Here is a 24973-nt window from a genome sequence, read left to right on the forward strand (position 1 = left end):
TGTGGTCTCAAGGTCTTAGGTGCCTCAAGGGGCGGTAACCCTCGAACACCGTGGTGGACCCCGGTGGTCAGGGAAGCCGTCCGACTGAAGAAGGAGTCCTTCCGGGTTATGTTATCCGGGAGGACTCCGGAAACAGTTGCAGGGTATCGAAGGACTAGAAGGGCGGCAGCTTCTGCCGTGTCAGAGGCAAAGCAGCGGGTGTGGGAGAAGTTCGGAGAAGCTATGGAGAAGGACTTTCGGTCGGCACCAAGGTGCTTCTGGAAAACCATCCGGCACCTCAGGAGGGGGAAGCGAGGAACCATCCAAGCTGTGTAAAGCAAGGGTGGGACCCTGCTGACTTCAACTGAGAAGGTTATCGGCCGGTGGAAGGAGCACTTTGAGGAACTCCTGAATCCGACTAACACGCCCTCTATGGTTGAGGCAGAGCTGGAAGCTGATGGGGGATCATCGTCAATTTCCCTGATGGAAGTCACTGAGGTAGTTAAACAACTCCACAGTGGCAAAGCCGCAGGGGTTGATGAGATCTGTCCAGAAATGCTGAAGGCTTTGGGTGTTGAGGGGCTGTCTTGGTTGACACGCCTCGTCAACATTGCGTGGAAGTCTGGGACAGTGCCTAGGGGTTGGCAGACCGGGGTGGCAGACCGGGGACCAGAGAGTGTGTGCCAACTACAGGGGTATCACATTTCTCAGCCTCCCTGGTAAAGTCTAGTCCAAGGTACTGGAAAGGAGGGTTCGGCTGGTAGTCGAACCTCTGATTGATCCTGGAGGGGGCCTGGGAGTACGCCCATCCGGTCTACATGTATTTTGTGGATCTGGAGAAGGCGTATGACCGGGTCCCCCGGGTGATACTGTGGGAGGTGCTGCGGGAGTATGGGGTGAGGGGGTCACTTTTGAGGGCCATCCAATCCCTGTACGCCCAAAGCGAGAGTTGTGTCCGGATACTCGGCAGTAAGTCGGACTCGTTTCCTGTGAATGTTGGCCTCCGCCAGGGCTGCGCTTTATCACCAATCCTGTTCGTGATTTTCATGGATAGGATATCGAGGCGTAGTCGTGGAGGAGAGGGGTTGCAGTTCGGTGACCTGAGGATCTCATCGCTGCTCTTTGCAGATGATGTGGTCCTTATGGCATCATCGGTCTGTGACCTTCAACAGTCACTGGATCGGTTCGCAGCCGAGTGTGCAGCGGTTGGGATGAGGATCAGCACCTCAAAATCTGAGGCCATGGCTCTCAGCAGGAAACCGGTGGATTGCCTACTCTGGGTAGGGAATGAGCCATTACCCCAAGTGAAGGAGTTCAAGTACCTCGGGGTCTTGTTCGCGAGTGAGGGGACAATGGAGCGAGAGATTGGCCGGAGAATCGGAGCAGCGGGGGCGGTATTACAGTCACTTTACCGTACCGTTGTGACGAAAAGAGAGCTGAGCCAGAAGGCAAAGCTCTCAATATACCGGTCGATCTTCGTTCCTACCCTCACCTATGGTCATGAAGGCTGGGTCATGACCGAAAGAACGAGATCACGGGTACAAGCGGCCAAAATGGGTTTTCTCAGACGGGTGGCTGGCGTCTCCCTTAGAGATAGGGTGAGAAGCTCAGCCATCCGTGAGAGACTCGGAGTAGAGCCGCTGCTCCTTTACGTTGAAAGGAGCCAGTTGAGGTGGTTCGGGCATCTAGTAAGGATGCCACCTGGGCGCCTCCCTAGGGAGGTGTTCCAGGCACGTCTAGCTGGGAGGAGACCCCGGGGAAGACCCAGGACTCGGTGGAGAGATTATATCTCCTCACTGGCCTGGGAACGCCTCAGGATCCCCCAGTCGGAGCTGGAGGATGTGGCCCGGAGAAGGGAAGATTGGGGTTCCTTACTGGAGCTGCTGCCCCCGCGACCCGATCCCGGATAAGCGGTAGACGATGGATGGATGGATTCTTTCTTCTATTGGTTTTCTATATAGTTATCTCTGTAGCTTTGTAGGGAATTGAAATTTCCAGCAGATATCACATTCAATCTTTCGTAAACACAAATATCTACGAAATAAACAGAATTCAATAGAAATAAATATTATTTTATTTAAATATCCTAACACCTGCATACTGACTGTATTTGCAGTGGTTACATAGGCTACCAGTGGTTTCCAACTCTTTTGTCATGTGCAGTTCAAACGATTTTGCCTTATTGAATTGTTTAATTTGAAAAATGTTCAGTGGCCTGAACATTTTTCCATATTTTCATTAAGAGGCGCCACCAAACACACAGAAAGCTAGGATATATGCGCAGTTTGCGCACATATGGCGCAGTTATGATGTGTGTGTGAAGGAAGCCTCGCCCAGTCTAGCAGTTTTCTTTCAAGGACGAGTAACACACAAACTCCACAGTAATACTTAGGGAAATCACTTTGCAGTGAGTATACAACCTCATGCCTGTCAGTTGTTCTAATGTTGTGCTCGGTGTTTAGTTTTGTGCTCTCTCTAGGTTTAGAACAATTAGTTTAGTGATCGTAATAAAAGTTAACATGGTTGGTAAAAACGTCTCCTCTCTGCAGAACATGTTGTTGTTATACGTGACTGTTTCCTGCGTATTGTTTGGTGGTGAGTATGAATCATTCCGCTTCACATAAGAAAAGTTACGATGCATATTTAACCCATTTGAGATTTAACTTTACAGTTTTTTACAGTTTCCGCTCCTCATGTCTGTGGGTGTGTAGGGGAGACCGGGGATGGTTGTAACGGCATCATTTCCTGAGAGTCAATTTAATCTATGACCACTTCCTTCCTGACCTTGCACATGACATTTCTCAGTTTTTATAGCCATAACACAGATTTTCATTTATGAAATAAAATGAAGTCTATATTTAGATTATTACTGATAATGGTAAATTATAATTATGTAATTTGTATTACAGTAGAGATATGTCTACTACATTTCACCCCGGTAGTGGGGCAGGTTGTGGAAATGGTTCTCCTTATATTTAACATACATTTATTTACGTTGGAAACAATGCTATTTGGAGTAGACAAATAAGGGTAGTCCTTTTTGTCAAAACACAACAATTTAGAGAGCTATAGGTGCTGAAACAAAAAGTTACAACCATCCCAATACCATAATGGCAACTATGTGAACTGCACTGTGTAAATAAACTGTGTTCCCACTATGTTCTGTGACTATATGTGGAGTAAATGTTGTATAGCCGGGCTGCAGTATTAAAGTTTGCAACAGCCACCGCTCCCCTCCCTCCATTTTTATAATTAGTGCTTGGAGCAGATGAGTTTTATTGAATACATTTGCTCTTCTTTAGTCTTTAGTCCCGCGCAAACCTACACAACAGACTCGGCTATTTCCCCTCCTAATTATGCTCCTGATTTAATTCAGGAGCACAACCTATTTAATGAAATTGAATAATTTCAATAAAATGTAATTAATGAGACACACCTTTACAGATTCTGAGCCTTTTTTAAAAACTTTTTAATATGTTATTTATTATGTTTCCAAGTTGTCCGTTGAGCATGATATCTCAGAAAAGCCTGGAGGGATTTTCTTCTAACAGACAGACAGAAATATAAACCTGACAAAGTCCTCTAAACTGCTTCTGTGGTGGTTCCCGCTACAGTAGGTTTCTCCAGGAGCACATTTTGCTATGACACATAGACTTACAAGGTGAAAACATTACCAGAGTCACTGCTGGTAATGATGGAGTGATGACATTTTGGACGGACATGAATTGTAACCTGCAACTTGACTTAAAATTGCGATTCAGTAATTCTAGTTAGCTTTAAATGAATGACTGAATATTTATTTATTTATGCAGTTCTCGATAAATTCAACTTCTAAATTCATTCACTTGTTTAGTTCATAGTACATTTTTACACGTTTGTAAGTGATTTAGAGGTGAAAGGATTTTTGGTCACTTGGATATTGAGGTGTCATTTTTGTATACCTTTTTTAAATGGGGCTTCATTTGTTCTGATTTTGTGATGCTCCAGAAATTATTCATGTGGCATGACAGAAGATTTTTGATTCAATAATGCCCTCATTGATTATTTTCTGGGAACATAAATAAACAAAAAATGCAAACATGTTGTTTACATCTGCAGATTTTATACATCCAAGCATACACAAAATAATTCATAAACTCTTCTGTGGGATCAGACTTATTGAAGTTGCTTAAAGTATGTTTTCCTTAGATGTTCTGTATCTCACTCATTTTAATATTCCTTCTCATTCACCTCTTCTTCACTTGTATTTTTTTGATTGAAGGTTCATCTGCTGATGTGATTGAAGAGGTGTGCTATGGCATGCATTTGAGATTACCTATTTTTGTAACACCACCTTTATTCAGTGGACAGATGTACTTCACTCCGAGTAATGGGGAACCCAGGAAGCTAGTGATGGATAATGGGAAGGTGAGCATCTTTTGATGTTATAATTAATACTTTCACAAATATCACTATCACATCCAAGATCTGGAATACGATGAAAGTCAGAGCAAACCAGGATTTGAATGAACAGAATATACTCCGTCCTGAGTGAATGTGTTTGTGTTGCCCTCTGATTCAGGCAAAGGACCCGCGCCTCAAAGTTTACGATGGCAGTAGTTCATTACACAGATTTGACAGAAAGAGATGCAGGAACCTTTTCTGTCTCAAATGACAATAGTAGACGACGCAATATTGTGAAACTGAACATTTTGGGTGAGAATATTACACTGTTCTGTATATTTAAAGGCCATATTCCATCAGAAAACCTTTGTGGAAATAGGTATTTCTATTAGATATGTGCAATAAGTCTCCCCTGTCTTTTTTCTGTACCTGCTTTTTCAGAGTGTGCTGAGAAGAATGCAAAGTATTACGGGGATAAATACTCCACTCGTATAAATCAGGCTGAATACCTGGAGTTCACTCCCCTTCACAGTGTGGACCTGCCAAAGGTTGTGTGGAATCTTACTGACCCTCAGACCAATGAGAAAGGCAGATGGCAGGTGAAGTTTCATATCTGGGAGCTGAAGAACCTCAATCAGGCAGACGCGGGCTACTACAACTTCAGAGCAAAAGACAAGACTTTGCTGAAGAGGATATTGCTCGAAGTAAAAGGTGATGTCAGAAGATGTATGTGAGCTTTTAGACAGCTGCATATCTCATTAAATGTTCTTATATTATATACTCTTTGTCACACACAGTGCACCATATAAACTATGATGCAATGGAGAACACGTGGCTCCTCATCGATAATCCTTCATCTGATATCCTGTGGACTGTGACTTTTACACCTGACGGGAAAGTACAAAAGAAAACATTGATAGAAAAAGGCCATCTGATCACACAAGATGAATGGATCTCAGAGCCTTGGACTTTACCAGAGAGGATTCAGGTCTTGAGGAATGGCATAACGATTCATTCTTTGGAGGTCACAGACTCTGGCACCTTTGAGTTCATAGACCTGCAAGGTCATCTTACTAAGACTGCGATGTTGCTGGTAAAGCATGGTGAGCAACAGCACATTATTTTTGAAAAATGTATAAACAAACTGTTAATGGTCATTCGATTGAACATAACCCCCCTCCCCCTTCTTCTGCTCTTACAGAACCAGACAGTACTATTGCAATTGTTGGGATTGCTGTCGGGATTTTCTTTGGGGTAATAATCTGCTGCTGCTGTGTGAAAAGGTGCTGTTGTAAAAAGAGCTCTTCTAAAAGGGAGGATTCTGCTCCTCAGACTGCAACCACACCTGCTGTGTATTACCATGTAAGTACTTACTTAAATGGGCATTCAGTCCAACTGTATATAATGTGTGTTGATATTTTTACTTCAATATCCTTCTTTCAATTGCAGGATGTGAATCAACCTGCAGGTCCACATTTCACTGCTGCACCTGCTCCAAATTACTCCTATCAGCCAATGAATTCCCTTGTTTCTAGAGAAGCTACAACTATCTCACCTGATCCACCGGTAGGTGTTTATTCAAAGGTTTTCAAACGCCTCGCCAGCGTATTGGTGGGGGGGCGGGGTCTTCCAAAGCTACTGCCTTTTTTAGTACCAATTTACCTGCTTATGGTTCCCTGGACAGTGCTTTCTTACTGGGCTGTGGCAGAAGGAGAGTAATTAATACAAGGAGGAGATTTTTGTCCCCTGTCTCTTAAATTGGTATCACATAAAGAAGGCAACTTGATGACATGTTTCACAGTTAATATAGGCACCAGTCTATTGTTAAGACAAACAAAATATTAACTTATCTTTTAACACACACACAGACATGACTTTCACTTTCCCTGCATATCATTATCTCCATTATTATGCCCATTGCGAATAAATGTCCATAAATCCACTCGGAAATCATAGTAAAAAGACACTTCTTATAACTCCAGAACTTACTTGAAAATCATCTTCATCTCATTTCTTCTTTATTACCAAAGTAATCCAGTGGTAGTTGTTTGTACATCCATGAGTCATTGCAAACAAGAGCTGCTAATAGCTAATTCTGCATTTAGATGGTGCCAATTTACCAAAATGTATACAAATATAGGTTAAATTTACAGGGCCCAAGTTGTAGCCCACGCATTGAATCCATGCTAACGTTATACTTTCTGTTTACATCCCCTAACAAATGATGAGATCCCTGCAATATGTTTTCCTTTTTCTGACTCGCATGTGTTTGTTTTACCTTACAGGTGTACAACCCGGTGAATATCCATGTGAACCCCCTTCAACTTCAGGTACAAACACACCAACATATACAATTATCTCTAAATGCATGGAATATAGGTAATTAACTTAACAAACAGCAAGAGAGTCCTCATTCTGTTGTTGATTATTGTCCCGTCAGAGGCAGACTCTTTTCACACTTTCTGACACATTTTTTATCATTTTAATTTCACTTCTCTCTCCAGGTTGAACCGTTAGGAGGGTTAGGAATTGATCCAGCTCCTACACTCGGCTCTGATTGTCTCTCCTCAGACCGTATGCCAACGTTTGAGTTTGAGACTTCCACTCTCCCCCTCAGTGCAGAAACAACATTCAGTCATGTGTATACCTCTGATAAACTCAACTTTCTGTAAGGAGCGCACCAAAAACTTAAGGGATAAGTAGTTTGATTCGGCATTGTGCTTTATGACTAGTGGGAACACAGCCATTTCAGTCCTTGATTGGATTGTGTGATATACGCACATAAGAAAATTGAGTCCCTGCAAACCTGCAAAATAGTTGTGACAGGTGCACAGGATAAGGACCATGTTGAGAAACAAGACTTCATTCACACTATGTTGACCTATGACTTATCGTAGGTTAAAATATGGCATATTCTCTTTCTTTCAATTTAAACACCAACAAATATGCGCTGTGATCAAAGAAGTTTGAGGCCAGTACAACAGTAACAGTAAGTGAACTGCCATAATCAGGATATCTGTGTTATATGGAATATAAATGTGTGTGCCATAAACTCAGGTTATATATAAAATGCATAATGTACACTTTGCCTTTACCCTACTGCCATACATATCAAAGGGTATGGAGAGATGACTTTCCATTGAGGACTTAACGTAACTGACTACCACTCATGGAGATGAAAACTCTACTCTATTCATACAACTGCTGAACAGCGGGTTCAGAAAGTATTCAGACCCCTTTCATTTTTACACATTTTGGTATGTTACAGCATTATGCTAAAATTGTTTTAATAAATGTTTTCCCTCATCAATCTACACTCTATACCCCATAATGACAAAGCGAGAAATCTTTGCAAATGTATTAAGAATTGACAAAAGTATTCAGACCCTTTACTCAGTACTTAGTTGAAGCACCTTTTGCAGCAATAACAGCCTCAAGTCTTCTTGGGTACGATGCAACAAGCTTTGCACATCTGGATTTGGGGATTTTCTTCCATTCTTCTCTGCAGATCCTCTCAAGCTCTGTCAGGTTGGATGGGGACCGCTGATGGACGGCCATTTTCAGGTCTCTCCAGAGATGTTCAATTGGGTTCAAGTCCGGGCTCCGGCTGGGCCACTCAAGGACATTCACAGAGTTCTCCCTAAGCCACTCCTGCGTTGTTTTGGCTGTGTGCTTAGGATCGTTGTCCTGTTGGAAGGTGAAGGTGGTTTGGTTTTTGCTCAAAAATACATTGTGAATTGTTGGACCTTATATAGACAAGTGTGCGTCTTTCCAAATCATGTCCAATCAATTTCATTTACCACAGGTGGGCTGTAGGAACATCTCAGCTATGATCATTTGAAATGTGATGCTCCAGAGCTTAATTTCAAGTGTCACTGCAAAGGGTCAATGTGACATTTCAGTTTCTTATTTTTAATACATTTGCAAAAATTTCTAAAATTCTGTTATCACTTTGTCATTATGGGGTATCGAATCTAGATTGATTAGGGAAAAAAAGAAATGAAACAATTTTAGCATAACGCTGTAACATACCAAAATGTGAAAAGATTGAAGGGGTCTGAATACTTTCTGAACCCGCTGTATATACTGTATAAAAAAATAAATATATATAAATATATATATATATATATATATATATACATGCACCGACAGCACTCGCACGGAGCTCTCACAGCAAATATTGATATATATGCGATATATATAATTTATATCATAATATACAGTATAATATATGATGTGTATATATATATATATCATATATATCATATTTTATATATATACTGTATGATAAATATATACTGTATGATATATATATATATAATATATATCATATTTTATGTGTATCATATTTTATATATATACTGTATGATATATATATATATATAATATATATGATATATATATATTATATATATATATATGATATATATTATATATATATATATCATATATATATATTTATTATATTACGTGTCTTTTATCATTACATTTTGAGAAATGATGTGATATCTTTTTTTGTAAAAATGTAAGTCCTACTGGAAACTGTTGCGCTGTATCTCAGTGTGTATTTGTACATTTTGTGTAAGCTGGAGCTTTTTTCCATTAGCTCTTTTTGTGGCTTTGAGAAACTGCCCCAATCATTAGGCCTTAAAATCAATCTAAAGTAGTCATTTGATTCAAATATTTGTCTGCATTATATGTAAAGATATGTAACTATACTTTGACTTGCATGGTTTTTGAAAGCTAAATAAATTGCCTCACTGGACTGTACTAAATCCCAGAGGAAAGCTACAATTACCTGCATTTACCAAGTAATGTAAAGTGTTATCAAATTTAATCTGAACTACAACATTTCCTAATTATGACAATAGAAACATATAAGTAAAAGTATTGACACCACAATACAGTAATGAGCAGTACAGTAAAAACATTTAAAGGAAAAAATGTAAATAATACAAACTCAAAATTTTATATTTTGGAAGTTTCCACAGTAAAAATGTACATATCAAAAATAATTGTAAGAATGAGAACCTTTCAAAGTGTTACATTATTTTTGCATACATAAGATCACAGATGCAACTTATTCATGGTTGAAACATGAATTGCCTTGTTGCTGGTTCACAATCAACGTATTTTCTAAGATATAGGGTCCCATGTGTTTACTTCTTAAGTTAGAACAAGTTTTGTAGTTTTCCACAAAAGATTTCTGTGTTTTTGCTTTTGTTGTGGTCTCGTGCCTTTTTGTTTTGATATTTAAGTGGCACTGTTGTGAATACATCAAGTCACTCTTTTTTTTGCATATGTTATAAGGAAGTTCCCACTGTTATTGTGAATGTTATCAAACCACACTCAGGGACTCTTGATGTAGCAGACTAGCTGAGTTTCTTGGTGTTAAACTATTAAAGAAGTACTCCAGCAATTAATTGTCGCACTTTCATACAATTGGGGAATATTCGAGACATAGATAAAAAAAACTGTCAAAACTAAAATATCATGAATTTTAATCCCTAATATGTGTCAAGCTTCAAAAATACTGGAGCCTACATTTTTCCTTTATTAAAAAAAGATCTTCCCAGCCTGGTTAATATTTCAAACTCTATGACCTCCTGATTGTAATACAAGCTTTCTGTTATATATTTTAAGCGAGGGGTTTTCGCTGACTTGACAAAGCTCCTCCAGAGGTGCAGAATACATACCTTACCTTTAACTGTATGTTTCTTGTGAGTAATGTAGTACTCCTTATAATTAGTAGGCTATTAGAACTGGAACGATTAGTCGCCTAAGTGATTGATCAATCGACAGAAATATCGGCAACTACTTTGAATCTATTATTCTTAAAGTAATTTTTCTCACATAAATGGCAGAAAATGCTGTTTTCAGCCTCAAATATGGATATTTTCTGATTTTTTTCTCTGTTTTATATCATATTAAAGTGAATATCTTTGGATTTGGGACTGACAAAACAAGACATTTAAAGACATAACCTTAGACTTTGAGAAACTGGGATGGACATTTTTCACTATATTATAGAGACCAAACGATTAATCGATTAACCGAGAAAATACTTGTCATTAATCTATAATGAAAATAAAATGTGATAAATCACAACTTTGGATTTCTGCTGTTTACAGAATGCTCATATTTGTGATTCAGACATTCAAAATATCTGTCACACGTGAGTTGAAAACGTCTAAGCTAAATTAATAAACTTCAACTATCTCCATTTGAGTCACATTTTACTGACCCTTGTGCTCTGAATAACGTCCTTTTACACCGACCATTTTCTAATTCAGAATGAAAATAAATGTATACACATTAAGTCTTTTGGTACTTTTAATGTGAATAAGGTGCCATAATGTTACAAAAACATTCAAATAGAAAGACTAATAGAGCTTGTTTAATTAAAACGAAATTAAGGAAAGAGATCCCCCCAGGTCTGGGCTAAACGCTTAAAGTCCTCAAATCCTAATATTACTATTGGTTGTTTATTAACTGGCCCCTGGCCTCATGAAATATTCCAGAAATGTCTGACGGGCAAAGCAAGCTTAGTGTCCCTCAGGGACATGGTTATCCCTGCTTGACACGCATGCCCACTGAGCTCGGTGGCTTGCTATGGTAGGCTCGGCTACAGCAGTCTACAGCCATGCTAGCACATAGGACTGTATAGATATCTCAAATACAAGCTGTGTCTCAATTCAAGGGAGGCTGCAGCCCCTGAAGTGAGACACAGCTACAGTCTATGGAGGCAACAGTTCAAGGGCGGTTTAATAAAAGTAATTTCCGATAGTACTCAAACGCATCATGGGTGCATCCATAAAAAACGCCCTTGTGAGTGCGCGCAGACAGAGCCCCCTCCCCCGGCCGGAGATGCAGTAATAACGTTGTCGTGCGGAGTATCTTCGTTGTACAGTTTCTGTCTCAAGTGTTTTTCACTAGTTCAGTCTTGAGTTACAATACGCGGGTCGACGAGGGTTTGCACTGGACTCGGGTTTGAATCACGGAAGATGATGAAAGTGGTTTTGTTGTTGTTGCCGAGTGTCTTTGTTTGTATGGGTGAGTAAGTGTAACACATATGAATCCTTCTTTAGCGAGATTGCTTACACGACTATGACTTGGTCCTAAATAGCCTAATATTATGTCAGTGGTGGTACACAAATGACATCAACGTTACTCATACTGTTTTTTAATTTGGTGTATTTCCAATTAATTCTACTTGACACTTATTCGAAGTAGATAGTAGATACATAGTATCTATGCTAGCTACTTTTGAACTGTGTGCACCTTGTGTTAATTAAATGGCGATGTAAAAACATTAGACTTGGGCAGAATGTGTGGATCTGGCGTTGGTTGCATTACATACATAACATTTCAATGTTTTTTATTAATCAAACATACACACACACACAAAAAGCATGCTAAAATATAGATGTATGTTCAAATAATTAAGGGCCAAAATCATTTCTGGAACATTCATAACGTTTTATTTTATTTGTGTATAGTGCAATACAACAAACAAACGTGTGAGCAACATGATCAAATATATTTTACTTGAAAGGGGGGAAACTACATTCAGACAAACCAAAATAAAATAAAAACAGCAGCAACAACAACAACAACAACAATAGTGTGTGTGTGTGTGTGTGTGTGTGTGTGTGTGTGTGTGTGTGGGTTCATTCATAACGTTTCTGACTTTCTCTCCCTAGGCCTCTCACGTAAACATTATTATGAGGAGTATGGGAACTCACTGTACGTACGGCTTCCTAGAAAACCCAACTCCATCGAGTTCAACCCCAAGTACAGCTCAGATGTGACGGTCGTGTGGAAACAGGGGTGACCCTGTTATCTCAGTGGACGGAAAGCGTACAATGACGGGTATCTACTATGCAATGGTTAATTTAACTCAGAGAGACGTTGGTCGCTACGTATTAAGAGACAAAGAGCAGAAAGAAGAGTCCGCCTTCATAGTTGAGGTAAAAGGTAAATATCCTTCTTATTTCTCAATTTATTTAATGTCCCATCCTAGCACTTCTTTTTGTCAAGAGACTGTTGCTGTCACTCTTTTCTTTGGACTTTAAAGTGTTTATACCCAACATGGTATGAACTGATTGACAGGAAGCAAAAAAAAAAGGAGGTTTATGACAAGGTGATAATTCAGTAACACAGTCATTGACAGAGGGAAACACTTTGTCGCATGTGAACATATGGATGAAAATGTATTATCACTGAAATCAAACTGATATGAATTTAAAGGAACAGTTCCACGTTTTAGGGGGATTTTATTATTGGCTTTCTTGCTGAGAGTTCGATGAAAAGATTGATGCCAATCTCATGTCTATACAGTAAACGTGAAGATACAGGAGTCGATTAGCTTAGCTTAGCACAAAGGCTGGAAACAGCAGGAAAAGCTAGCCTGTCAAACAAAATGTAACAAAATGTGTCTACTGCCAAGTTATGTGTCAGACTAGGTGCTTGTAGTTGCAATGTGTTTCCCTTGGATAGCGCCAGGCTAGCTGTTCCCCCCCCCACTTCCAGTTTTCATGCTAAGCTAAGATAACCATCAGCTAGCAGTATCTTCATATTCACCACTGAAGGTGGTCATGGTTTTTTGGAGTTCATTATGCAGCAAAGTAGCTGAAGCCACTTTTTTGAGCACCATGATTTGTTCCTGAATTGACTTGAAAGGGGTATCGACATTCTCATCTAACATCTAACCACATTTCCTACAAATGTTAGATGTTTTCATTTAATTCCTCCACAGCTGCCATGTTATGTGAAAAACTAGAAACTTTAGAACCAAGACTGTACGGGAGGAGTGTTTGATACTCAAAAGATTTTTGGATTGTGCTTTGAAATACTCTCTCTTTACTATCTTCCAGCAAAAACAAACGCCTTTCACAGGATGCCTCGTGAACACCTCAGGTTCACTTCTGATCTGCAACCAAACTCCTGCAACATTAAATTCTTCCCAGAAAGCGGCCGTGAACCGAGAGAGAGGACGATTAACATCGTTCGTCAAGGCAGGCTGCAGGAGGGTTTGGATAAATTTGCTTGCGTAGGATTTGATCTGATCAAACCATGTGGGATTTCAAATGATGACCTCCAGATGTCATGCAAAGGACGCTATGAGATAAAAGATCAGAATGGCGACACAGCCTTAGAGGTGTCACTGGAAATGGAGCGTGAGTAACCTGTGTCTTCCTGTTTTTTTATGTCCAAGAAAGATTTACAGTAATACAAATCAGAGAAAACAGGTTATCCTCACATTACTGTAATCAAAGCATCATATACCAACATTCTTGCAAATGACACGATAAATCAGAAAATGTATTATCTCTGAAATCAATTGTAACTGTAATGAAATTAAAGGAACAGTTCCACGTTTTAGGGGGATTTTATTATTGGCTTTCTTGCTGAGAGTTCGATGAAAAGATTGATGCCAATCTCATGTCTATACAGTAAACGTGAAGATACAGGAGTCGATTAGCTTAGCTTAGCACAAAGGCTGGAAACAGCAGGAAAAGCTAGCCTGTCAAACAAAATGTAACAAAATGTGTCTACTGCCAAGTTATGTGTCAGACTAGGTGTTTGTAGTTGCAATGTGTTTCCCTTGGATAGGCGCCAGGCTAGCTGTTTCCCCCCCACTTCCAGTTTTCATGCTAAGCTAAGATAACCATCAGCTAGCAGTGTCTTCATATTCACCACTGAAGGTGGTCGAGGCAGATCGTCGCTCAGCCACAGCCTGGTTCTGCTAAAGGTTTTTTCCCGTTAAATGTCAGGTTTTCCCGACAGCCATTGTCCAAATGCTCGCTCATTGGGGAATGTTGGGTCTCAGTAAAGTAAAGAGTACAGTCTACACCTGCTCTTTATACAAAGTGTATTGAGATAATGTCTATTGTGATTGTATTTATTTATTTAATCCTTTATTTAAACAGGTAGTCTCATTGACATCGGGATCTCTTTTTAAAGAGAGACGTGTACAACAATATAAACACCTACAAATCAAGCATAGACGGACAGATATTTCACAGACATACATTATACATTTTCACAATTACAAAAAGCATTTACAAGTGTGATTGCAGATACACAAGTACAACCTTTTAACCTGTTCAAGTGAGATCAAAGAATTTAACTTCATGGTTTTTTGGAGTTCCATTTGTATGCAGCAAATTCAGAGTGAATAGGAGCTACAGTTTATGTTAAAATGTCCTGTGATCTTGCATTGTAAGTACTACATTTATATGAGACCAGAGAGCAGAGGTAGCGAGGAAGTTGTTACAGCAGAGCCTTACAAATAAACACCATACAACGCTGGTCCCTTCTGTTTGTTAAGGATGGCCATCCCGCCTTTTCATATAAGATGAGTGAGAAATGTACCACCTGTGAAGAAGAGCAGTGCACTCTGATATACGGAGTCAAGAGGCTTTAAGGTGGAGGGAGAAGTACATTTGCAATAAAGCAAATAACCACATTTCCCCCAAATTTTAGATTTTTTCATGTAATTCCTCCACAGCTGCCATGTTATGTGAAAAACTAGAAACTTTAGAACCAAGACTGTACGGGAGCAGTGTTTGATACTCAAAATATATTTGGATTGTGCTTTGAAATACTCTCTCTTGTACTGTCTTCCAGCAAAAACAAAGATCTTTGACAGGAAGCCTGGTGAACAGCTCAGCTTCACTTTTGATCTGGAACCAAGCTCCTGCAACATTTACTTCTTCCCAGAAGGCGACAGTGGCCCAGGAAAGAGCATAGTGGGTCAAGGCCGGCTGCAGCTTCATTCGGATGAATTTGATTGCGTAGGATTCGATCTGATCAAACCATGTGGGATTTCAAATGATGACCTCCAGATGTCATGCCAGGGACGCTATCAGATCAAAGATCAGAATGGCGACACAGCCGTAGAGGTGACACTGGAAATGGAGCGTGAGTAACCTGTGTGTTATTCAATAAGTGTCAGATGACTTTGTTATTGAATTATCATCTTGTCGTAAAAACTATTGCTATTATCTACTTTGAGTTTATTTATTTTTCATGTCCAAGAAAGATTGACAGTAATACAAATCACAGAAGAAGCAGGATATCCTCACATTAGTGGAATCAAAGCATCATATACCGACATTCTTGCAAATGACACGATTAATTATCAAAATAGTTAGCGATACATTTTCTGCCCATTGACTAATCAACTCATCGTTTCAGCACTATCCTATGCGACATCTCCGATTGGTATTAGTGCTGGGGTTTTCCTTTCCTCACTGTTCTGCTGTTGCGTGAGGCGCTGCTGTAGGAAGAGCGCCTCCAAAGAGGACAAATCTGAGAGTGAAGCTCCTGAGCCTGATGTGCAATACCAAGTGGTGAGGCTACCTTAAACTGAACAATACTGTATAGTTAAAAGTCTTGCTGTTGATATCATAATTCCCCCTTGTGTTTCTGTTTATTTCAAACTGCAGTATGATCTGGAGCCTGTTAGACTGAGGCCAGACCATCTCAGTGAGCCCTCTGGGACACACTACCCTGCTCAGCCTCCTTATACTCCGACTGACCCGCTGGTTAGTGTGTGTTGTATTTCAAAGAGAGAATTCTCTTCTCTTGTTGCCTTAACAGCTTTGTTTACGCTCTTCTGTCTCCACTGCTAATATGTTATGTGTTGCTTCACTCTGCAGATACACAATCATCCTACTGTGGATGTGCCGCCAGCGTATTCTGAGGTATACAAATACTTGATGAATAAAAGTGAAATTGTATTTTTTTTCAACGTCTAATTACAAACCAGTCAGTGCTGTGCAATGTTTCTCCAAATTAAAGTTGCAATTGGTAACTTTAATAAAAAACTTTAATAATGAAATATTTGCTGAAACTGTCACTATACCCTCACAGTAATGCAAGAGACAGATAAACTGTAAAATAAATAATTTTCCTCTGCCCCACCTCTGTCTTTAATGGCATTTGCAAGACTCCACCGCGCCTGAATGAAAACAACCAATCAGAGCCGAGTAGTCTCTAACGCAGTGTCAATCACTGCTTGTAAATTCCGGTCAAACTAGGCAGCGCTGATAAAAAGATTTTGTTACTGTATATGCATATTTTACCTCAAATGTTTTAAGAAACATATTTTAGTGCACTGTTTAGCTGAAAGTTTGTGACCCGGCCGCCATGTTGAAAACAGTCGAGCCAAAACCAAGCACCACCAACCGTCCGGAGCTTTAGCGTCGTTTCTCGTCCTGTAATGTTGGCTGAAGATAGAACGTTTTTTTCTACTATTCATATTGAGTAACCCTCATCCAATACATCAGCCCTGCCCACCTCTATCTGGTGAATCAGTATATTTGGTTGTTGTTTTCAGTTAATATGCTGATGTCATATTCTTAGTCTAAATTTAATGATATAAAAAATTGTTTTATGCAAATGTTTAAAAAATATATGTGGTAATAATTTGATATGAATATTCTCCATGTAGCATCTGTAAAACAATCTGCACATTAGACTAAATTCAGACAGTTTTGCATCATCATGAGTTTGCTCGTGGTACCACTGTGACGTCTGTCTTTCTCTCCAGGTTTCAGCTCCACCCGTCCCCGTCCACTCTGACTCTGAGCCACGGTATGAACTGAAGGGGATGACCTTTCCCTCCGCTCCACCACTCAGTTCAGAGTCAACTACCTGTGATGTCTATACCTCAGCCAAATTCAATTTCCTCTAATTTTGAAAATGTGCGAGCTTTCGTTAATGTGGCATTAAAGGTTCAGTGTGTGATTCTGAGCCACCTGATCCAACGAAATAAGGGAGCAGTGTTTCACCTATAAATGTGGTCTATACAATCTCTAATGTTTATATTTTAGTTGTAGTAGTTTGGCCTATTTATTGTATACTAATACATTCTTTATATTTTACAATGCATTTACTCCTGTGTAATGCCTGTCAGTCAGTCAGCAGGGCAAGAATACCAACATTCGACCAAACTGCTGAAACTCAGAGAGCCAGTCAGAAAACACAGCTGTCTTATAATCTTCACATGGAGCTGATCCATCTGTGTCTACAGGGGCACTAGTGTTAACCGAGGGCTGTAGTCTGTAATGTTACATTAGTTTGTTTATTGGACTAAATCCAAAGCGTCAGAAACTAGAAAACGACCTGCATATTATTCGTCTCGTCTTCCTGGTGAAAAACGTGCCTGCATTATTTACAATAATTTCCTACCTCACTTCATGAGCAACACTCCAAGACCTTATTCTTTTTCTCATTAGTATTGAGTGAATAGCTCTTTTAGTGCCTGCAGTTCTGTCATGGATACATCCTTTATTGCAGACCGGCTTGACTGTGAATATTTTCAGGGAAGACACAAACATAAAGTAGCCTTATAGCTGCCAAGCTCTCCATATCTAAAAGTGTTAAAGTGCTCATTTTACTTGAGTTATTCTCACATATGCTTGGCCTTCTGCATGGAATTCAGCTTGCATCTTAAATTATTTGATACTTGTATGAGTTGAGAATTAACTTCAAATGAGCGATAGAGGTTAACTCACATGGATATATATACTAGCTACTGTATTTCATTTGCTCAGGCGTGACACACACATTTATATATTTCCATGTGTTGAAAATATATTATGATTGTTTGATAACTATGAGTATCTCAAGCACCAGTTGCCTTTTTCTTAATGGCATAAAAACACCTCTGCACTGCAATTATGTCAACATTGTACCGTGAGTGCATTACTTCAAAAATGTATATAAATCAATACATTTGGGACCTTTACACAAACAATAAACTTGACAACATCTTCAATGTGCGTCTTTCTGCATGTCTACATTTTATCTCTGGATATGTAACTATTATTTATGAGATAGTTGTAAATATTTTAACTGCATGTCATAGTTTATAATGTTTAAATATGTATATAGTATGTGTAAATATGGTTTTGTTTATGCTTTAACTGGAGCCGAGTTATGATAGAAGCATGTTTGTCTAAACAAGTAAATATCTTGTGTTTGTATCGTTGTGTATTTGTACTTTGTGTCAGGTTCATAAAATCTTATAACACCCAACTATATGGTTTGTAGTTTTTCCACTGTCTTCATGACGTCATATACAACTTGATTTATGGTAGGTTTGAATTAACGGTGTAAAAAAGGAACTGGGGATAGAAATATCAGACATCTAAAACAAGGGCCTGGAATATGTGAATATCTGTTTCCTTAATGCCAGGCACTTTTTAAGGAAGTACAGAACAGTATTATTTACACATTAGTTGAGCTACCTAATGTTTGGCCTGGTGTTGTACTTTTTTGTCTTGTCTGGAATGAGGCATATCCACTCTACAGAAGTCTATATTACTGCTCTACACATGCTTCACAGTAAAAAGAAAGAATTGAAAGACTTACTGTAGTTTTGTGACACCACTATAAGCACCACCCACCCAACATGTCACCACAAAGCCAAAAGCTTATCCAAGCGTATACATTCCTTCCCACCATACCAACCGGTTCACAGAGGAAACTCAACTGAGCAGAAGTTAGAATACAACAGAGCCTTTTGTGTGTCGTAAAGAGAAACTAAAGAGCCATCAATCTGTTTGTTGTACAAGACAATAACCAATACTTTGTAGACACGTTTCCCTTGGCGATCCTGAAATTCCCTCCAAAAGTATCACATCGTTGTGCTTTAAGTAGGACTGCAGTGGATTAATGCCTTACAGCGTATGCTGCAACATGCAATTAAGATTTAAAATCATAACAAAATATAAACTAAAACCTGTAACCCTAATTATAAGAAATGAAAAACACAAACCAGAAAATATTCTAAGATTAGTCTTTACTACTGGTCCCAACTAGAGGAATTAAAATCACATCACAGAGTTGACTTTAAATCACATATAGTAATCTCTAACCAGATTAAATAATAGGTAGATTTGAGACCTACATGTTACAGTCGCACTTTATTATTATTATTATTGAGAGTTAAATATAGGGGTATGGGTATGTTTTTACAGAACAAAGTCAGATTGCACAGGTCAAATCCAGAATTGCTTGTTTGTTTATTATCACCTTTGAAGTTGTTTTAGCAAACTGTTGCTTACTAACACATTCAACAGATATAAGCATTTCATTGCAGTTGTGTCTCTGGCCACCTGGTGGGTGCAAGTCTCTCTTTTAGCTCTGCTTTGGTCTCCACCTATTCCTGACGGAAATATCTGGTTCTTTAGCTGCTAAATGCTCCACGATGTTCACCAGCTAGTTGCTAAGTTTGTTAGCAGTCAGGCTTTTTTGAGCTATTTCACTGAAAACATGTGTACTGCAGCTGAAAATGATGCAGAGTGAACCAAAAACAGTCTAGTTGCTAGCTGTGAAATCAAAACAATGAGCTGAAAGACGTTTTAAAGTTAGCAGAGACTAACTGGGGATTGTTTCATCGGTACAAGCGACACATTTCACAGTCATTCGATCCATTGTAATTATAAAAACATTAATAATTGAAAGTCAAAGGCTCGATTAACACAAACATCTAATATTCTGTGTGATCATATTATATTTTTACAATTCTATTATCATGAAATAATCATTTTGCTGGATGCATTTAGATCTATAATCAGATTATCATTACTCTGCAACTTTTTCTCTATGATGATGCAGGGATGTGGTGACACAGTGAGTTAGTTTCACTATGGCTTCATAACTGACCCACTTGGCAACACAGCAAAGTGTAGGAGGTAAGTGAGCTTTACTGCTGCAGGGTGAGCTAAGCAGGAATGATAAGTCTGACACTGAGGTCAGGTTGTTCCACTCGGCTGGAGTGGCAGTGGGGGTGAAGACCGTTAGCGTAAATCCGGAGAATCAAAAATGTTTCCAACTGACTGACCATCCAGGCATAGGGGGACTTAAGAGGCTGTAAAATGGCTAAAAATCAGCCTGGCTTGAAGTTACAAATGCCTCATTTCAACTGGATATTTCAGCTTGACTCAACTCACTTTTGGTACCAGTTCCTTTTCTCCATTTCGTTTCCACTGCAGATAGTCCCGCTCAGTGGGGGCTGGATTCTTGATGATTCCTTTCATTGGCAACCAAACCAAAAATGGCTGTTATGTGCAGGATGTACTGTGTCACGCAAGCTGCGATTCTCTCTGACCAACCGGTTGTCTGCAGTGTTTTAACGTTGCCTTTTAGTATCAGCTCAGTTCGTCTGGAAACTCGACCGAAGTAGTACCAAAAAAAGTACGGGGTAACGGGTACTATCAAAGACTTTTTCCAATGGAAAATAATAATACAATTTAGAATTATCCAATACTTTGGTTCATAACTAAATATCTGCAAAACTAATGTCAGCCCCAGCTGTACTTTGTGTTTAGTGCCAATAGTGAAGCTAAACTAAGATGGTGAACGTATTACATTACCTGCTTAACATCAGCATGTATTGACTTTGTCATTGTGAGGATGTTGGCATGCTGACGTTAGTACGGCTGTTGTTGTTGTAATAAACTAATTATGTAAAATGTTGCCTTGATTTTTATTCGTATGCAATCGTGGGAAAGACAATACAGAATGAAGACAGTTTAAGATCTGACCTCTTTGCACACTGGTCCTGCTATTACCTCGTGTCAAAGATTACAGTTCTTTACTACAGTACAAATATTCCATGTGGTTTCATTATGTTGGCTTTTTCTCAAGACACAAAAAGAGCATTTCTGATTTAAAAATCCCAGAGATTACTTTATTTCCCATAATAGTTTGACAAACATATATAAACCATCATTGGTACTGTTTTCTTAAACGACATTATCATCACCTTTGTCCATCTCAACTCCTTTCCCTGAACCATCTCCGGTCACTAGTCCCCTTTCCTCTTCTCTACTACCTTCACCCGGCCTTCAAGGGAGCTCAGCCGATGCTCCACACCACAAGTCTTTTCAGAGCAAGAAGTGAGCAGAGTCAACAGGACGCATCCCAGCACCAGGCCGCCCACTCGAACCGCTGTGGTGTCTGCAGTGGCATGCTTCTCGGTCACGATCAGTCCGAAAAGCCAGAGTGCCAAGACGGTTCTCACCACCCAGAACACCCGCTTCACCACGCCGATCAGCAGACGGAGAACGATGGTTAGCACCCAGTAGCCGATGAGTGCCACCAGACCCCACTGAGCGATGGCCGCCACACCCTCTGGAGTGAAGCGGGGCAGAGTAAGTGCAACTGTGGAGAGAGATTTGCATAAAGAATAAGTCTTGATAATACCAGTCTGTTGCTCAAGAAGCAACAGTAGTAAACATTTGCATTTTTAAAAGGAGTGGCAGACAAATTGCCTGAGGGAGAGGCAAGCCTGCATATTTTCACTTCAAACTTTCAATGACACAGATCCTCTCTTACTCCAGCAGACAATTTGCAGAAAGTTACAAATACAGGGAGGAAAAAGTGGAGCGGGCAGCAAAGCCTAAACACACATAAACATGGGACATCCTGGTACCCACCATCAAATCCTGTGACCCTGAGGATCTCTGTGACGTAAACGGCGATGACATTCAGGCCGCTGGCAGCTCCTTCAGCGAAGAATCGGATCACCATCTCCAAAAACTGTGGTGGTGCAGGGAGGGTGGAGACATGTTTTGTTATTACACAAGATCACATTGAAGAAAGGCCGCATTCTGATCATAACAATAATCATGCAATGGGATCAATAACAGCCTATCTAGATATATTCTCATTGCTCCAATGCACAGGTAGATAATTAGATTAACAGAGAACTTGTATAGACTGGAAGTGCTGCACCTTAAGATAAAAGGAGTACTGTATTGTTGACTTGGGCAAACAGCTGTGCATGCGAGTGACAGCTGTTTGACAGTGACCCTCTCTATTCCTGTAGAGTCTCTGCTCACCACCCCCCAAATCACACAACACACACACACACACACACACACACACACACACACACACACAGTGTAGCCTCAACAGGCAAGGTCAAGGGTAGCCCAGTAAGTTGGACAAGTGTCTTATCTGCACCTGTTGCGCTACACATTGGCACATACGTGAGGACTGTCAAGTATCGGTCACTCCATGTCAGTGTGTGTGTGTTTTAAACTGAAAACACACTTTTACACATGTACTGCTCTGTTTGGTATTACAAGACTCAATTTACCAAATAATGACAGATTTAAATGTTTTACTGAGTACTAGCAAAACCCACCTTTAATGCTAAAAGGGCAGGCTGGTGTAGCCACAGGTGTGATGCAGACCATAAAGGGTCTATTTATTTTAAACAAAGAAAGCTAACAAAGCTAAATTTCATGGTGTCTTTGAGCAGGCTTCCAAACAGACTATACTGTACTTACTTTTATTTTACTTGCATTCACCTAATAATGCTCCAAAACTGATTAAGGGTTGAATACACACCGTACAATTATCCCGAAAAAGGTGGATCAAAAAACAAACTCAAGGCAAAAGTTATGTAACATAGCAACGTTATCAGGCAATGGCAGCCCAAGACCTTGAAGAAATGTTGCTCTGTTACATTAGGAGCCAGTGTCAGCGTGGCATGCATATCCACCTATATGTTTGCCTTGTGGTTTCAAGTTGATCACTAAGTTAGATTATTTAAAACATTTTAAACTGGCTTTTCTACATGGAAACAGAACCATATAAAACCAAATTCACATGGACTAAGGTTCTATTTCAGTTCAGGATTCATTAAAAAGCTTTTTCTCATCCTGGGATCATGTACACACCCTATTTTTTTTCCATTCAGGGCTACCAGTCATGTTGAACAATTGAAGCGTCCTTGCCAGCAAATACCAATAAACTAGTAGGACAACAAGTAGGACTATATTGTGGCTTCTCATGCAAGTAGGTTACCACTGTACGGAAACACACACAAAACCACAGCTTCATTACAGTCATGCTCTTACTCTGCACTACTAACTAACTAAAATGGTGACATGAGCTAAACGGAGCCACGTGAAAGGACTCTGTTTAAGGGACCATGTCAGGGCACTAGCTGGAGACATCCAGGAGGTTTCTTACCATGGCTACTTTAAAGACGTTCTCCTGGCCAAGCATTGACTCAAGAAACAACACTGCACTCTGGGGAAAAGGGATCCACAGCCGAGTGGAAGCAGAAAAGTGTGTGTAATGGGGTGAGGGGGGGTGCATGGGTACAAGAAGACATGAAAGGAGGGCAGGGAAGATGAGGGGATCAGGGGAGAGATTAACAAGTTGAGGGGCATGATGGGGAGAGGAATGTGTGTGAGGGGTGAGGAAATGGATGGAGAGAGATGACAAGGTTAGAGTTGAAAATTAGTGAACATCAAGAACAGTGACAGAGCAAACAGTGAAGTTAGACCAAACACACAGGATATTAAAATTTAAAAAGGAAAAAAAGAAGAGAGTAAAGCCACTTCCTGGTGTAAAGAAACAGTAGTGCTATCAACCAGTGGAGCATCTCATATCTGTACCTCTGCAGCTGACCGTATCGCACCGCTTCCCACCACTGACTCCGCGTACCGCTGGATCTCCTGGCAGGTTCCGGTGATCACAGTACGGAGAGTGACCGCCGGTGGGCTCGCCCCTGTCGGCTGGGCCTGCTCAGCTCCAGCCCAGCCCAGCGCCAGCACCAACACATAGGTGCTGAGGAAAAACCGAGCTGTGGAGCATCCACCGCGCCCAGAGCCAGACGCACAAAAAGTCATCGTAAGGGATTTGAGAACAATAGAAAAACAAATGTGCTAAAATGTGTGTGAACAGGCTAAATAAGCTGTAGCCCACAGCCGGTTGAGCAGCTCGTGTTCAATGACTGTAATTCAAAGACTTAAAAATGGCTTCTGTTGAGAGCAGTCATCGGGTACTGAGCGTTTTTTTAAAACCAACACGCTGCACAAGAGGCAGAAAAATGTGAAGAACCGCACCAGCTTCTAAAATAACACACCAACTGATTCAAGAGTCCAATTTGCAAATCAGACCAAATGTGTTGTTAAAACAACACACCCAAAATGATCCGAGAATTTAATTATAAACTTTGGCAGCGCTGCAAATATCCAATTTAGGACCGATCAGCTCCGTCAAGGACACTCCAGCATTAACAGTGGCTATATTTGGTAAGAAACTGTTAAAGGCTTAAGATCCAGCAGCGATCCAGATATGTGACCGTCAGTCGAGATGCAGCAGAAAGTAATTAAAATATATATATATGTATATATATAGTGCAGAAATGTCTCCTAAAGTTTTTCCGTTGTAGCTTTACGCGTAAAAGAAAACAGGAGAAACGCGGTGACGTTGAGCGGACCACGAGTCTCTTAAAGCTTCTTATTTGAGCTCTGAGCTCCACGCCACTCAAGTTTGGTGCTCCTTTGTCTCTGAGCTTGCATCAAATGTATTGCCCTGATGGATTATGTTGCACAACCTATGAAAAAACCCTCCCTTGTCGCCTTCCCCGCTGGCGCTCCCTTCCTTCCAGCGTTTCTAACGACAGATTTCAGTATGCAAACACGACTGCATATTCAGGAAGAGGAACACAGGGGGGGGGGGGGGGAGAAGGCGCTCTGCACACGGATAAACAGATTTGCACACTAGGACTTGTGGTTTAATACTCTAGGTCAAATTGTACTATTCTCAAAGTTTGATAAACATTTGAGTT

The 24973-nt window shown here is 40.1% G+C and overlaps 3 protein-coding genes across 8 annotated transcripts; 2 read left to right on the forward strand and 1 right to left on the reverse strand.

Moving 5' to 3' along the window:
- Positions 1–2324: 2324 nt before the first annotated feature.
- LOC115014618 (uncharacterized) lies at positions 2325–8509 on the forward strand. Of its 3 annotated transcripts, XM_029441613.1 has the most exons (10): positions 2325–2386; positions 2529–2574; positions 4241–4386; positions 4541–4674; positions 4804–5073; positions 5160–5465; positions 5564–5724; positions 5812–5928; positions 6648–6692; positions 6867–8509. In XM_029441613.1, exons 3-10 carry the CDS (start codon positions 4379–4381, stop codon positions 7032–7034), a joined length of 1209 nt encoding a protein of 402 aa, XP_029297473.1. In that variant the 5' UTR covers positions 2325–2386; positions 2529–2574; positions 4241–4378; the 3' UTR covers positions 7035–8509. The 3 variants fall into 3 exon arrangements, with proteins under 3 accessions (XP_029297473.1, XP_029297474.1, XP_029297475.1); XM_029441614.1 differs by lacking the exon at positions 2529–2574 and having other exon boundaries at positions 2332–2386; XM_029441615.1 differs by lacking the exons at positions 2325–2386; positions 2529–2574 and having other exon boundaries at positions 4029–4386.
- Positions 8510–11219: 2710 nt separating this feature from the next.
- Positions 11220–18411, forward strand: LOC115014211 (uncharacterized). Of its 3 annotated transcripts, none has more exons than XM_029440893.1 (8): positions 11220–11415; positions 12066–12339; positions 13239–13541; positions 14995–15288; positions 15565–15719; positions 15816–15914; positions 16029–16073; positions 16922–18411. In XM_029440893.1, exons 2-8 carry the CDS (start codon positions 12228–12230, stop codon positions 17063–17065), a joined length of 1152 nt encoding a protein of 383 aa, XP_029296753.1. In that variant the 5' UTR covers positions 11220–11415; positions 12066–12227; the 3' UTR covers positions 17066–18411. The 3 variants fall into 3 exon arrangements, with proteins under 3 accessions (XP_029296753.1, XP_029296756.1, XP_029296755.1); XM_029440896.1 differs by having other exon boundaries at positions 12066–12332; XM_029440895.1 differs by having other exon boundaries at positions 12127–12339.
- Positions 18412–20847: 2436 nt separating this feature from the next.
- On the reverse strand, positions 20848–24825 carry LOC115014207 (transmembrane protein 109-like). Of its 2 annotated transcripts, XM_029440889.1 has the most exons (4): positions 23796–24825; positions 23365–23424; positions 21819–21921; positions 20848–21543 (listed from the first exon to the last, which is right to left on the reverse strand). In XM_029440889.1, exons 1-4 carry the CDS (start codon positions 24027–24029, stop codon positions 21188–21190), a joined length of 753 nt encoding a protein of 250 aa, XP_029296749.1. In that variant the 5' UTR covers positions 24030–24825; the 3' UTR covers positions 20848–21187. The 2 variants fall into 2 exon arrangements, with proteins under 2 accessions (XP_029296749.1, XP_029296750.1); XM_029440890.1 differs by lacking the exon at positions 23365–23424 and having other exon boundaries at positions 23796–24824.
- Positions 24826–24973: the final 148 nt, after the last annotated feature.

Source organism: Cottoperca gobio, chromosome 10 (assembly GCF_900634415.1).
Source record: "Cottoperca gobio chromosome 10, fCotGob3.1, whole genome shotgun sequence".
In the NCBI taxonomy this organism is placed as follows: Eukaryota; Metazoa; Chordata; class Actinopteri; order Perciformes; family Bovichtidae; genus Cottoperca; species Cottoperca gobio.

What these genes read in the sequence shown, in the direction of transcription:
- LOC115014618 (XM_029441613.1), top strand. An exon ending in GATATTGCTCGAAGTAAAAG is followed by an intron (nt 5,074 to 5,159) that starts GTGATGTCAGAA and finishes TGTCACACACAG; the next exon opens with TGCACCATATAAACTATGAT. An exon ending in TGAACCCCCTTCAACTTCAG is followed by an intron (nt 6,693 to 6,866) that starts GTACAAACACAC and finishes TTCTCTCTCCAG; the next exon opens with GTTGAACCGTTAGGAGGGTT.
- LOC115014211 (XM_029440893.1), top strand. Translation starts at nt 12,228, where the DNA reads ATGACGGGTATCTACTATGCAATGGTTAATTTAACTCAGAGAGACGTT. An exon ending in CTGATGTGCAATACCAAGTG is followed by an intron (nt 15,720 to 15,815) that starts GTGAGGCTACCT and finishes TTCAAACTGCAG; the next exon opens with TATGATCTGGAGCCTGTTAG. An exon ending in TGCCGCCAGCGTATTCTGAG is followed by an intron (nt 16,074 to 16,921) that starts GTATACAAATAC and finishes CTTTCTCTCCAG; the next exon opens with GTTTCAGCTCCACCCGTCCC.
- LOC115014207 (XM_029440889.1), bottom strand. Translation starts at nt 24,029, where the DNA reads ATGACTTTTTGTGCGTCTGGCTCTGGGCGCGGTGGATGCTCCACAGCT. An exon ending in ACGTCTTTAAAGTAGCCATG is followed by an intron (nt 21,922 to 23,364) that starts GTAAGAAACCTC and finishes GCACCACCACAG; the next exon opens with TTTTTGGAGATGGTGATCCG. An exon ending in CAGGGTCACAGGATTTGATG is followed by an intron (nt 21,544 to 21,818) that starts GTGGGTACCAGG and finishes CTCTCTCCACAG; the next exon opens with TTGCACTTACTCTGCCCCGC.